The 12867-nt window shown below is 42.3% G+C and overlaps 1 protein-coding gene across 7 annotated transcripts in view; it reads right to left on the bottom strand.

Annotated features, from left to right (window-relative positions):
• lrba (LPS-responsive vesicle trafficking, beach and anchor containing) overlaps window positions 1–12867 on the bottom strand; it is a 236340-nt gene that overhangs the window by 149268 nt on the left and 74205 nt on the right. For 5 of the 7 annotated variants that reach the window (XM_033624965.2, XM_078166196.1, XM_033624967.2 and 2 more), the window contains exons 25-29: window positions 11665–11845; window positions 9843–9976; window positions 8640–8747; window positions 8365–8506; window positions 7679–8036 (exon numbers count right to left, since the gene is read on the bottom strand). In XM_033624965.2, coding sequence (XP_033480856.1) covers window positions 7679–8036; window positions 8365–8506; window positions 8640–8747; window positions 9843–9976; window positions 11665–11845 — 923 coding nt within the window. The remainder of the gene's footprint in view (window positions 1–7678; window positions 8037–8364; window positions 8507–8639; window positions 8748–9842; window positions 9977–11664; window positions 11846–12867) is intronic. The other 2 variants (XM_078166194.1, XM_078166197.1) reach the window with 1 other exon arrangement.

The following is a 12867-nucleotide window of genomic DNA, read 5'->3' as shown; positions in this document are numbered from 1 at the left end:
CCTAATCCTCACTTCCAAAGGCAAAAGTATTTAATGTTATCTTAAGGCAAGCAGCCATACAACAACTTTACTGTAATAAAATTAGGTCTGAGCTGATTTCATAATTCACATCATTTACCTGAGGAAGGTCGGAAAGTTTGAAATGTAGTTACAATGAATAGTTCAGCAGTGAACGAGACAGTGTGCAGGAGTTCTTCTCTTTATTTTCATAATTTAAACAAAAAAATAGTTGATTAAAGAATTCATAAGAAAATACTGATGAAACATTTGATTCCAGCTTTTAATGGTTGAGTATCCTCAGCCCTTAATTCCACGCATATTTCTGCTAGTATTCCAAAAGTGTTACGCTTGAAAAAAAATCATGCTTAGCTTGGGTTAAGTTTTATATTTACTAACATTTTTATTAGATGAGCACATATCCCTGAACATATACAGCCATCTTAAATTTCCAAACACACTTGTCTATGCAGTGATAATGCTGCTTCTTTACACGTCCCTCTGGTGAAGTAGCAGGAAGTGTTTCTCGTAGTGATGTGGTACGACTGAGTGGAGTTCAATTCCCATCCGGCGAACAGCAGATGGGAGGAGAGCAGCATGCAGATAAGCTGTCAGTATAGACCAGGGCTCTGACAGACCACTGGCCATATCAAAGAGAGCCTGGCCCTGCTTATCAGTGCTGACACAGGGGAAGCAGGGTCTAATCACTGGCTACTGCTCCCTCTCAGAAACACAAACCAACGCAGGCGCACCGAGATATGCGAGTGCACAAATGCACAAAATCTGAATATGGAAAGAAAAGAGTGGCAGTGCACAGAGGAAAGAGCTAACGTACATTCCTGCACGTTCCCAGAGTCGGTGTGTACGCACACTTTTATGCACACGCACAAGAGGATAGTTGGGCCTGGCTCCCTGCAGTGCAGACAGATACCTGGCTGTAGAATCAAAGTTGGCTCTCAGCTGATTTAAGGCAGGTGATCAGATCTATTAAAAGTTACTGTGAATGTTAAACGCTGACAGCTGACCTTTGCTTTGTGTGATCTATGATTTAAGGATAATAAAGTTGCATATAATGATCCCAGTGGCCTGACAGTTGTGTTTAAAATACAAACACATACTGAAAAGGTCCAGAGTGATACATAAAAAGTGAAGCAAGCACTGACAGGACAGAATGAAACCAGCACTGACAGCCACGAAGAGTCGAGATAAAAGTTTCTGGTAACTTTTCCTCTGTTCTGATAGTGAGTAAGCTGGATGGTGCTATCAGAGAACAAGGGCGGTGCTGACGTGAAGCACCCCAGGTGTCAACAGCAGGGAGGGAGACAGGGAGACGGAGGCCCCCTGGTGTGTGCAGGCTGGGTGTGTGTGTGTGTGTGTGTGTGTGTGTGAATGTGTCCAAAAATATTTGAATATATGCATAGAAGTGTACAAATAAACGCATGAGTGCACAAGTGTGTGCGAGTCTGCCAGGGAACATGTCCGTGTATGTGTTTGGCCTTCCATCTGTTCCCCAGCAAAGGCCCAGTGAATTATTCAGCAGGTCATTAGCCACACTTATCATGAGTGGGCCGCCCCAGTCGATTAATCAGCCGTCAGCGGCCCCACTCAACCCACAAACAGGAGCCCAGGGCAGTGCGTGTGTGTGTGTGTGTGTGTGTGTGTGTGTGTGTGTGTGTGTGTGTGTGCGCGCTGAGGCTGAATTATTTAAAGGTTTTAACCTACAATGGATAAGTGCAGTAAACACTGTGATTCCAGTAATCTCTGCTATTCCAGGTAAAACAAGTGTGAGAATGAGTAAGGAAGCATCAGTGGTGTGTGTGTGTGTGTGTGTGTGTGTGTGTGTGTAAAAATACCACTCTCTAGAGTGTTAACAGAGCCAACTCATGTGAGGGAGGGGGCTATACACCCCAGCAGAGCTTTGATCTCCCCTTTCACCCTCGTCTCATGCAACCCTGTGCATGTGAATGTTCAAAATGTTACTCGCTGACACACACACCAACACATGTGCATGTACACACTACTGTCAAATCAACTGTGTTTAAGTCCGCAGCATCTCAAGCTGTGATTGGATGATGATGGCTGCTGTGGGAGGGGCATTAACTTGATGACATCGGTGATTAATGAGCGGAGCAACTGGGACCTAAGGGGCCTGCAAAGTATGAGAATAGCAGAATCTCAGTGTTTTTCATGTGTGTTTGTAAGTGTGCAGAAAAAAGTGTACATGGCTTTGCATCAGAAATGTATGGGCTGGATGTTACTTATTCAAAACAAGGGGCAGCCAGAAAACAGGAGGCACAGTTAAAAAAGTTTAATTTTTTAAATAATATACCTTATGCAACATGTGATATGTACATACATACTTGTGTTATGTATGTGCAGGTGTATTTTTATATGCATACTGTAGGCACTGGAGTGCAGCCCTTATCTTGTAACCTAGGGAGGCATCTTGGGAGGTATCGTGTCATCTGTCTTTATATGAATTCTGTGTGTTTATGTCTTGTGCTGCTAGTTAATAAATCACTTTAAAAAAAGGATATGCTTTGGGAGTGCAGTACAGGGTACTAATATCAAACTAATATAATACTGCACGTGATTGAACAGGGGCCATTATTGGCACGGTGTTTGTTGGGAGATACAGTAAAGTGGTACAATGAATACTTTATAAGTCGCATTCTAAATGTGCTCTAAGCTTTATCTTTCCTTATTCAAGTTTTTTTTGTCCTGTATGTTGTTTTATTTGTAGTATTATTCTTCAAAGGGACAGTTCACCCAAAATCAAAAATATATATTTTCTTGTATACATACCCACATTGGTTTTTATCGATCGAGAATTTCTTGTGTGAGTTACCAAGTGTTGGAGATATTGGCTAAAGGATTACATTTAAAAACTCATCAATGTCTCTACCCAGATATCATGACTCAAGGTAACTCAAAACAATCCACAGACCACGTGAGCAGTTTCACGTAAATACTATTTTCTTTTTACCCAGCTCCACCCGCCAACTGTATCATTGCACAGAGGAAAGTGTGTATCTCCTCCTAGCTCATTTAAAACCACTGATCTAGCTCATGTTACAGCTCAGCCGATGAGAACGCCACTAAAGTTTACATCTCGCTTTGTTACAAGCAGGAGACTCTCCTCCACGAGTAGCTGCATGCTTCTTTCTACATGGTAGTACGGTTGGTGGTTGTCGTTTAGTAGCAAGAAAATAGTTCCTCCATAAAACTGCTCACAACAAGGTCTATGGATCATCTTGAGTAACCAGGTCATGATCTCGGGAAAGAGACATCGCCATTGAGTTTTTCAAATGTATTTTATTTTGTTGCATCGACCAACACAAGTCGGTCTGCCATCTAGATACACTGTGTTAAAGAGAAGGCAGACATCTCTACTGCCAATATCTCCAACACTCAGCAACTCACACCAAAACAATCTAGACAATCTAGCACTACAGGTAAAAGTGTTTTTTTCATTTTGGGGTGAACTGTCCCTTTAATCCCTAACCCTAACCCTAACCCCAAATATGTTTATGTTAAGTATCTGCATAAACTAATATTGGCTGATGTCTACAGTAGCTATTGGATTCCCCCCTTCCCTTTACATGTTACACAGTATCAGCCACAAAAATAACATAATGAATGGGTTCCAGTGTGAGTCTCAAAAATTTGAAGTAATAAAGTCACATTAAGAAAGCTATAAAGTCTGTTGTACGTTGGTAACAATCCAAATGACACTTACAAATGACTGTTTTTTACAGCCAACAACAGCAGGTTATGAAATAGCTGACTGCTTTGATGCAGGATCACCAGTAAGCTTCTTTCACACAACTTCAATTCTTTGAAGTGTGATGTAGAAATCAAAAAAGGGAGCAAAATGGCCCTCACTCTTTGAGTTGTGTTTGTGTCTGACGTGCTTACCCTCTTCCTAAGCCGTACATTAACAACACTTCAGAATCAACACAACTCATCTGTACATCAACACTCACATGCATGCAGAGACTGTGGCCAGGAATGCAAACAACTGAACCATGTATATCCCAACGTCTAACACTCACATATTCTGCAGAACCATACCGTCTAAATCATCGGCTTGTACAATGACACTGTTTAGTTCTGGTTAGTGTCAGCAAATATTTGCAGACTGGCTGTCATAACAGGGGCATGGCTGAGAAATGGATGGGAGAAATCCAGCAGGTCTGCACTATTCAATAAATCAGTAGGGATACTTCACCCCCTGACAAACCCCCCAGTTTTTATCTGGGAGATCCCAGCTTCTTTCATACTTTGGTCTCATAAATCCAGCCCTCTGGGTAAGTGGAGAGTTGCCATGTTTTGGCAGGAGATGTCAGTGCAGAATATCAGCTCTGGCTTGAACTGGTGTCACTGGGAGACTTGCTGGTTAGTGGGAGATGCTGAGCAGTGATAGATTCACTTCAACAAGATAATAAACACAGAACATATCTACATGCGTGGTAGGTAGAACTGGTAAGGCTGAGGAGACGGCAGGCTGATAAAGAGAGGTAACCTCAGGAGATAAAGCCAGTGAGTGATATGGACAGAGGAGAAGTTCTGACCAAGACGCATCAAAAAAATCTGGCACCTCGACAGTGAGGTCTGAGAATGGGGAACATCAGGAATCTTGGAAAAAAAAGGCATGAATGTGTACATATGTAAGTGCTGTAACGGTCAAGTCAATTTATCACTTAGTCGCCAAAAAATGAACATCAACTTTGATCTTTTTCTTTTTTAAAGATCCTTGAAAAAACAAAATGCCAAACATTTGCTGTTTCAGGCTTCTTAGATTTGAAGATTTGCTGTTCTTACTCTGTTTTAAATCAAAGTCATGCCACTACCTTTCATTGCCCTGGGCGCTGGGAAATGTGAGTGTAATTTTTCACTACATTTTGACATTTTATAGACTCAATAAACAATTGAAGTTTAAAAAAAAGCTAGATGAAAGGTCCAGTGTGTAGGATATGTAGGGGGATATATTGGCAGAAATTAAATAACGTATTCATAACTATATTTTCATTAGTTTATAATCCCATATAGAGTGGGTCCTCTTCCACAGAGTCCACCATGTTGTTTCTACAGTAGCCCAGAACGGACAAATCAAAGGCTGAATCCAAATGTACAATCTCTGGACTTGCAGACTGAGCCCTCGCGGACTTGCAGTTGTAGGTTGTGTGACGTATTTACCGTCATCATGTAAAGTCTGCGAGGGCAGAAACTGCAAGCGGCTGATAGACAGCCCTCAAGACTGTTTTACTCGTTGCCATGGAAACGGCAACTATCGCTGCTGTCATATTCACATTTATGTTATATAAGTTGATGAACAGTGCCTACTCATCTGCCCCTGCAGATAACAAGATATAAATCCCATGTATAGCCTTTTTGTGACTGAACAAAATGCAGGCTATTAATACATCTCTTTGTAACAGGCTACACACATTCAAAAACAGAAATGTTTGTAAAACAGGATGGGACTAAAGCTAAATAAATTGGGTATTTACTTATATTGAAAGAACTTCTTCTGTTGTTTTCCGGCCATTTTTAGCCTATAAAACTGCACAGTGTGATAGGCTGCAATAATAACATGCACTTTCAGCCCCTCTACAACCTATACTTATATATTTCTGTATCATGGCGTGGTTGAATAATATTTCTGGCCTACACAATTCAAGTAGCAGCCTAACTATCAATAACTATTTTAAACATTCATAAGACGTCACGTCCGTTTTGCAACGAGTTGTGGGTTATTAAATCAGTGAAGTCTGTACCCCAAGCGGACTCTCTGGAAATCTGCAGGAAGTCTGCATGAGGCCCTTTGTGGAGTGTGGACCTGGACGGCCACTGGCTCTACATAGGGCGCTCGCGTCGTCCACTACAGTTCTCCTACACATTTGGCATATGGGAGGAGTTTCAGTTCTCTAAATTCACCACTGAATGCCACTTAACCCTACACACTGGACCTTTCAAGGGATAATGCAGGTGATATTCTATATTTTAAAGCAACAATGAATTGACCTAGTAGGAAGTATTGTCTGTGTCTGTATATTATCTTGAGTTAACCCCACATACACTGTCATGCTGCTTTAAATCTGTGGCTGAGAATATTACCAAAAAATAACATTTGCTTATAACAATGTTCAGCTCTTTTAGGAAATTATTGAGCAGTTAAAAAAAAAAAAAAAAAAGAAAATATATGTTTACGTCCTCAGTAGGAACCAGTGTGCCTGGGGCTGAGAGCCACAGACGGGGTTTGGAGGTTGGAAATTATTGAGGAAATGTTCCACAGTGCTCTTATTGTGATGTTTTTTTCATGGAATTTGTTAAAAATAACAAAAACATAGAATACTGCCTGCCTTGTGCTTTGGCCAATAATAAAATAATTATTAGTTACAGCCCTACGATGTGTTCATGTGTGAACACCCTCAGAGAGGCTTTTATTTCCTCTTAAAAGGGAGCTGGGGTAAAGTTTGCCGTCTGTGCCTGGGCTGTACGCCTTGCATGAAGAGGCTCCCATAGGCAACGAGCGAGCTGTTAGTCTATGTTCTCCAGCTCTCCTGACGTCTTCTCTTCCTACTGAGTGCGCACAGTGGACAGGAGCCAGTCTAATCCCCCTGATATGAGGAGCGCCCTGAGACCTGACAAAGCATTCCTCAGATAAAGACACGCGATCACAGAGATGCCGTGGAATTCCCACAGTTGGGGGTAGGCAGACTGACTAAGTGTGTTTGTGAGAGCCAGAGAGAGAGACAGAAATGTTTTCTTCAGTACATGAGAACCTTGACTTGACATCACCCCCATGGAGACTTCTCTCTCCCCCTTCTCCCATCTCCTTCTCTCAGGCTCCACCACCCTCTCCCCCCCCTCTGCCGCTTGTGAGCGTCTGTCTCAGAATCAACGCTACAAATGCAAACCAGACCAGTGACCATCCTCTCTCACCTGGGCCCGTCTGTGGCTTCAGTCTCTGGCTCTGCTTTTGAAGCCTTACTCCTGACTCCTGTTCACCCCTGCACCTCCAGGGGTAATGCAAATTATACAGCTTTTATGCCAGAAAAAAGGCGGATGGCGCTTCAAATGTTAGACAGCACGAGACGAGCAGCAGGAGAGATGAAAAAGAAAGTCGTTAAATGTCAGTGACATGGTGAAAAGAAACAGCTTCCTGGCCAGCTTCATCTCTCCGTCTCTTCATCCCAGACATGACTCCTGTTTTCCTGAAGACGGGTTCTTTGTAAGGCGGTTTGCTCGGGATGAGGACTTAGATCGACAGCTAAAAGAAAGAACAATGGGTGTGAGGGGGGAAAGAGTCGGAGACTAAGATTCCCGCCGGTTCAAAAAGGTTTCTATTACAGAATATTTTTCAAGATCCACCTCCGAGGATACCAAGCTGAGATGTCTTCAAGGTCTGACTTTCAAAAGTCCCCTGCAGTTATGTTGGGATAAATGGTATGAAACTGTCAACTATGGAGCTTGAGAATCACAAGCATATATGCACCGTTTGAGCTCTTAAGAAACTGATAAAGCTGTCAGGTCTGCACCAGAGGAATTTCAACCCTGATTTTTTTTTTTCTCCCCACAATCACCAATGTGCAGGGTGGAAAAATATGATTTTCCATAAATAGTGTGGTTGTATATGTGTGTGTGTGTAAAGCCATGTTTCAATCTGAGTCCTCACCTGTCAAAGGAGCGGAACTGTTGTGATGATTCCCTGGCCGCATCGCCCACACTTCCTAGAAATGCTGGTGGCAGCAGACTCGAGTCGACCATGATATCATCACCCGGGGTGCTCACGAGGCTGCGCAGGATGTCTTTCACATTCTTGCCCTTTGAATCAGTGGGCAGAGAAGGTCTGACCTCAGAGGACAGTGTAGACAGGGCCTCTGAGATGGCGTCTGGACCATGAGTCACGCCAGAGGATGACAGATCTGCCTCACTTGCTGCGGTTGAGGTGTGGTCGTCACCGATGCCAGAATCATACCGCCGGAGAGAGACACCGTTCTCCACTTCTAGTCCTCCAGAAATGGCACCACTATCTGAGGGGACACAATAATAAAGAAGAAATGTCAGTAATAAAGCCACGCTGTATAAGGGATTACAGTGGTCAATGTTGAAGTGGAGTGCCCACAATGGATCAAGAGATAACTAACACATGCAAAAATCTTTTTAGTTTTAAGACTTCTCTGAATTCTCTCTTATTCTGTGGTTTAATACTTCATGATGCAAAACTTCGAGAGCCTTAAAAATGATTCAAATGAAGAACCTAAAAAGCAAGGCTTTGTGTTTAAAGGTTAAAAAGCAGAGAAACATTGGCAACCATTGTACTACAGATTGCAGTATTGTCTTCCTGGAGCTGCTGTATACCTGTGCTCCTGGCCGACTGCGATCGTTGAGGGTGTTTCTTGTCATTGTGGGGCTCCAGAATGTCGCGGTATTTGGACACCATGAGGACTGAGATGAAGTAGACAACGGCAAGCGCCAAAAACTGAGCCTGCTTACTGTCCTCCTGAAACAAACAAAATACACTAAACGATCTGTGTCTTCTTCACAAACCTGTGATAGTTGAGTAAATTTTATGGGTGTTATGCACACTGAGTTGTGCCTGTACGTTGCACAAATATGTTTTCAGGACAACTCACAATGTCTCTGAAGACGACAGCCCTGAGGCGGTTAATGTCCATGTCCTGGAGAAGCCTGTCCAGATCTCTGACTGGAGAGACCCCACCTGTCACTGCATCAACAGGACTCTGCGTGCATGGAGATCAAACCTTTACAACATGTAATGTATTATTCTCTACAAGTGAAGTGCAAGCCGCACATGCACTTTTACACCAATCGGGATGTTTATTAATCCATGTGCACTTCATGGAGCAGGGTAAGGTTTCACAGCTTAGAGAAGCTATCCCTCCTGGGATCTTGTCCTTAACATAATGGCTTTTCTATAGAGCCGCTGCATTATAAATGAGCTTTAACACCCGGTTCAGGGAAGAACAACATGACTTTACTGGAAGTCACTGTATCAAATCAAAGGGGCAATGACAAAAAGCCTTGTCTGGTGTAGAAATAGCAACCAGTGTGGTAATATAATAAGATGTGAGCTAATGCAATAACACTTGGTTGTTGCTGGTGAGCAGGACAAAGGGCAAAGCTCCCTATGGTTTACTATTGAGTCTAGGAAGAGAGCAAAGGAAGATGTAGCTATTTTAAGTGTAAAAAAAAAATCCAGTTTAAGAGTGAGAGTGTATAGAGTGTTTCAGGGATGCTGTTTTTTCAGGCCGACCATCCCCCTGGTTCCCCCCACAAAGAGCCAATGGGATTTTCGCACAGGATTTTGGATTATTGCAGAAAATAAGCATTAGATGTTCCTCATAAATAAGAACCACTAATATGAGATAAGGATAATGCTAGGCTCCAAAAAAATTACACCATAGTCACATGACTTCAATGTCGCCACCACGACGAGGCTGTAAAGTCATGTTTGACGTGATAACACTCTCTCCTTTAGCCACTTCTGCAACCGTCTTTTTAAGGATATGTAAAAGCTTCAAAATAGGGTATTTACTGACGGATTTTATGTCCTAGAACAAAACATGAAAATATCTTAGTGTTAACCACAGAACTTACTTCAGGCATCTAAACAAAAAATCGAATCTAATCAAAAACCCTTCTACTTCAGGGAACCAGAAGTGCAAAGAAAGCTCATTTCTGGGTTTTAGGGCTCATTCTGCAGTACGCTATTATTGAGATTCACAGTTTTATTTTGTATTTTAAAGGAAGCATATCAAAGGACGTGTGGACAAAGTGCAGGATAATGAAATGAGGAGATGATCTCGGTTACTTGCCTGCGCAGCTGCAGACATGGCTGCTCCAAGCGCAGTGTTGGGCATGGCTGTATAGCTGCGTGCTGCGGCTTCCGAGCCTTGCTTAAATTGGGCTTGTTGACACTCCAGACAGTTCCTCACTGCCATAGCACACACTGGGGGGAAGGAGATATTATGTGACATATAAATAAAGTCATTTTCAGAGAAATATGAAGAAGCATTGTGCCGAAGTCCCTAAAAGGAGATGATACCCATATGGGAAAAAAAAGGAAAGAAATCTCTGCTCATAAACTGAGAAACCAACAGCAGGAGCAGCTGAGAGAGACAAAAACAAAGGAGAAAAAGTGGGGCCATGACAAGGTCAGGGCTCTGGCCAACTCTGGCAGCATCGTTCACTCTTCCCTGCTCCACCTCTCCTCCCAAGGTCACAGTGCAAGGGTGTGCTCTTGAATCACACCCACCGTGTGCAGCTCCCATAACAAATGACACTGCTTGGGTGCGCACATGCTGACTAGGCAGCAAGACACGTCCTTTGTCGCAAAAAAAAAAATGTGGCCCAACAACTTCATGCGGCTTCAAAACTGGCACACTTACAATTTGTAATCTAATGTGCCGCCCGTCTGCCGGAGCCCCTCCCAACCCCCACCGTCCTGTACTTGACAACTGACAAATGTTAACTCTGAGCCATTTAGATTACGAAGGAGGGAATTATTCCGTCTGGAAATGGGCTCGCTTTTTCCATTAGGACTACTCTTTCATACAACCATTTATAAAACAAGAGGGGGGGAGGGAGGGGTGGAGATGCTAAAACCTTGTTACAGTCTCCCAAAATCAGATTAGGTGCCAGCAATGGGGAGCGCATACCTCATCAAATATTCATTTCATAACGGCTGCTTTCTAAAACTGGACCTGTAGTACACTGGCATCACTTTCCAGTAAAAAAAAAACAACAGCAGCAACAGTAGTTGGGTAATATCTGGGAGGAGAGGTGCTCTTTATGTAACAAGTCTGCATTTTGAAAGCCTTTTTGTTTGTAACCTTCACTGTAATGAATATCTAAAAGCAAAAACTGATACCTGGGTATGCAACAAAGCAAATCATATAAATCAGTGTAGAAAGTATTGCACCAATTCCACGTTGAGTGTGTGTGTATGCTGTGTTGATCTGTGTTTTCTGAGAAAGGTGCACCACATAAAATAAATAATGTAAGAATTTCAATATCTTTTATTCAGCTTGAGCGTAGCTTGGCTTCTGATGCTGTCAGAGGAGACTGTAATAGCCCGGAACAGAAGGCAGAAAAGGGCCTCGGGCTACGCTGCAGTACAGTGCAGCCAAGGCCATTATGTAGAACTCACTATATCATGATAGCAGCCATTTTAGAGTGTTGCCATGCAGTGGGGTTATAATAACAAGATAAGAGAGTGCTGATACGAGCAAGAGTGAAAGAGGCGGGGGAATGAGAGAGCGCCGGCTGGAGATGGAGAGGAAGACAGCAGAGAAGAAAGAGAGAATACAGAGGGGAGGGTCAAAAAGGCTACGGGGAGCCATGACTGAGGCTAATACAAGAGGCTACTGCCGGCTGATATGAGGCGGATCGATGAACAGGGGAGGACAGAGGGCTTGGTAAAAGGAGGAGATAAAAGATGGAAATTCAGAGAGGGGACGCAGATGAGCAGAAAGTCTGCTACACCAAAAAATTGCAAGGGTCAGGAAATGAAAAATTGAACAGAAAAGATACAGAATGACTGAGATTCAAAGCACAGAGCAGTTTTGGGAATAATGAGTCTATTAAAATAAGAGATAAACCAAGTGATGGGAAAAGGAACAGAAAGAATGTGCGTACCAAGGCGAAGGCACTGTCGCAGGATGCCTCCTGACGACATGTTTTTCTCAGCTTCTATCTCTGTGAAGTTGAGGGAGCTGGCAAAGATGAGAACGTCCACAAGGCTAATGAGGCGCTGTAGGAAAGTAACCGAAGCCTCCACCGCCAAGCCTTGGGATGGTTCAATGTTCTCAAGTTCATGCTGGAGGAAAATTCACAGAGGAAATGATGAATAAGTCATCACAGAAGAGAAAAAAGAAATCCTCTTACTTTTTTAAATCAATCACTTGTTCAGTATGGATTAAATACAGGCTGATTTTAAAAGCTATTAACTTTTAATTTGTAACTTTTTTCAAATAGACTTTTTGCTTGTACACTGTAAGAAAACGGATGACTGAAAGAACAAAAGAAAGAATATACAAGTTCACTCTTGATCTGTAATTAAAAAAACAAGATACAAGTCAAGATACACTTGATTTGTCAAAATTCAAAATCATTTTACAGTTACCTACTTTACCATTACTGGCCATATAAATATGATTTCAAAAACATGGACATTACACACCAGTGGAACAGAACTACAAATGAAGTAATCAAAGCTAGTACAAATAGAAATACATCTAAAACAAGCAAATTCACAATAGCTGTGACCACAGACGCACATGCATCTACACATTGCCTCTTTTTGCCCATTGGCATGAAAAGTTAATCAGCTGTCCTTTGGATCATGACCAATCTTTCCACAAAATCTTGGGCCAGTCGGTGAATCCATTCGGAAGTTTTGCAGCTTTTTGTAATTGGTCACGCCCATTGCGTAAACATCTCTCTTTCAAGAGTGTCCTGGCCAAGTCAGGCAGCAACATAAAGTTACAGACAGTACAACATATAACAAAAATGAAAAATATGCAGCACTAAAACAAGCAATATAAAACACAAAATGAACACAAAATGAGATTACGTCACAGAAAAGCCAAAGTGTGTGTTCTAAGTAAACGCTATAAGTGTACTATAAAAACAAGGAAAACAAATGATTAGAAAGACCAGCTAAAATATGCCCTGACACTGCCATATAGATAATTGTGTAGAAAATTCCTACAAAAACTGTACAAAAAAAATGCATCTAGAAATCTAGTGTATGTATGGAATATGTATGACAGCTACACTGAATACTACACAACACATCCTATCAGAAGAGCATTTAAAATTGGAATTGGTTACGTTCAG

This window comes from Epinephelus lanceolatus, chromosome 3 (genome assembly GCF_041903045.1).
Source record: "Epinephelus lanceolatus isolate andai-2023 chromosome 3, ASM4190304v1, whole genome shotgun sequence".
NCBI classification, from domain to species: Eukaryota; Metazoa; Chordata; class Actinopteri; order Perciformes; family Serranidae; genus Epinephelus; species Epinephelus lanceolatus.
Note: the sequence above shows the minus strand (reverse complement) of the source record. Positions and strands in the feature narration are given on the sequence as shown.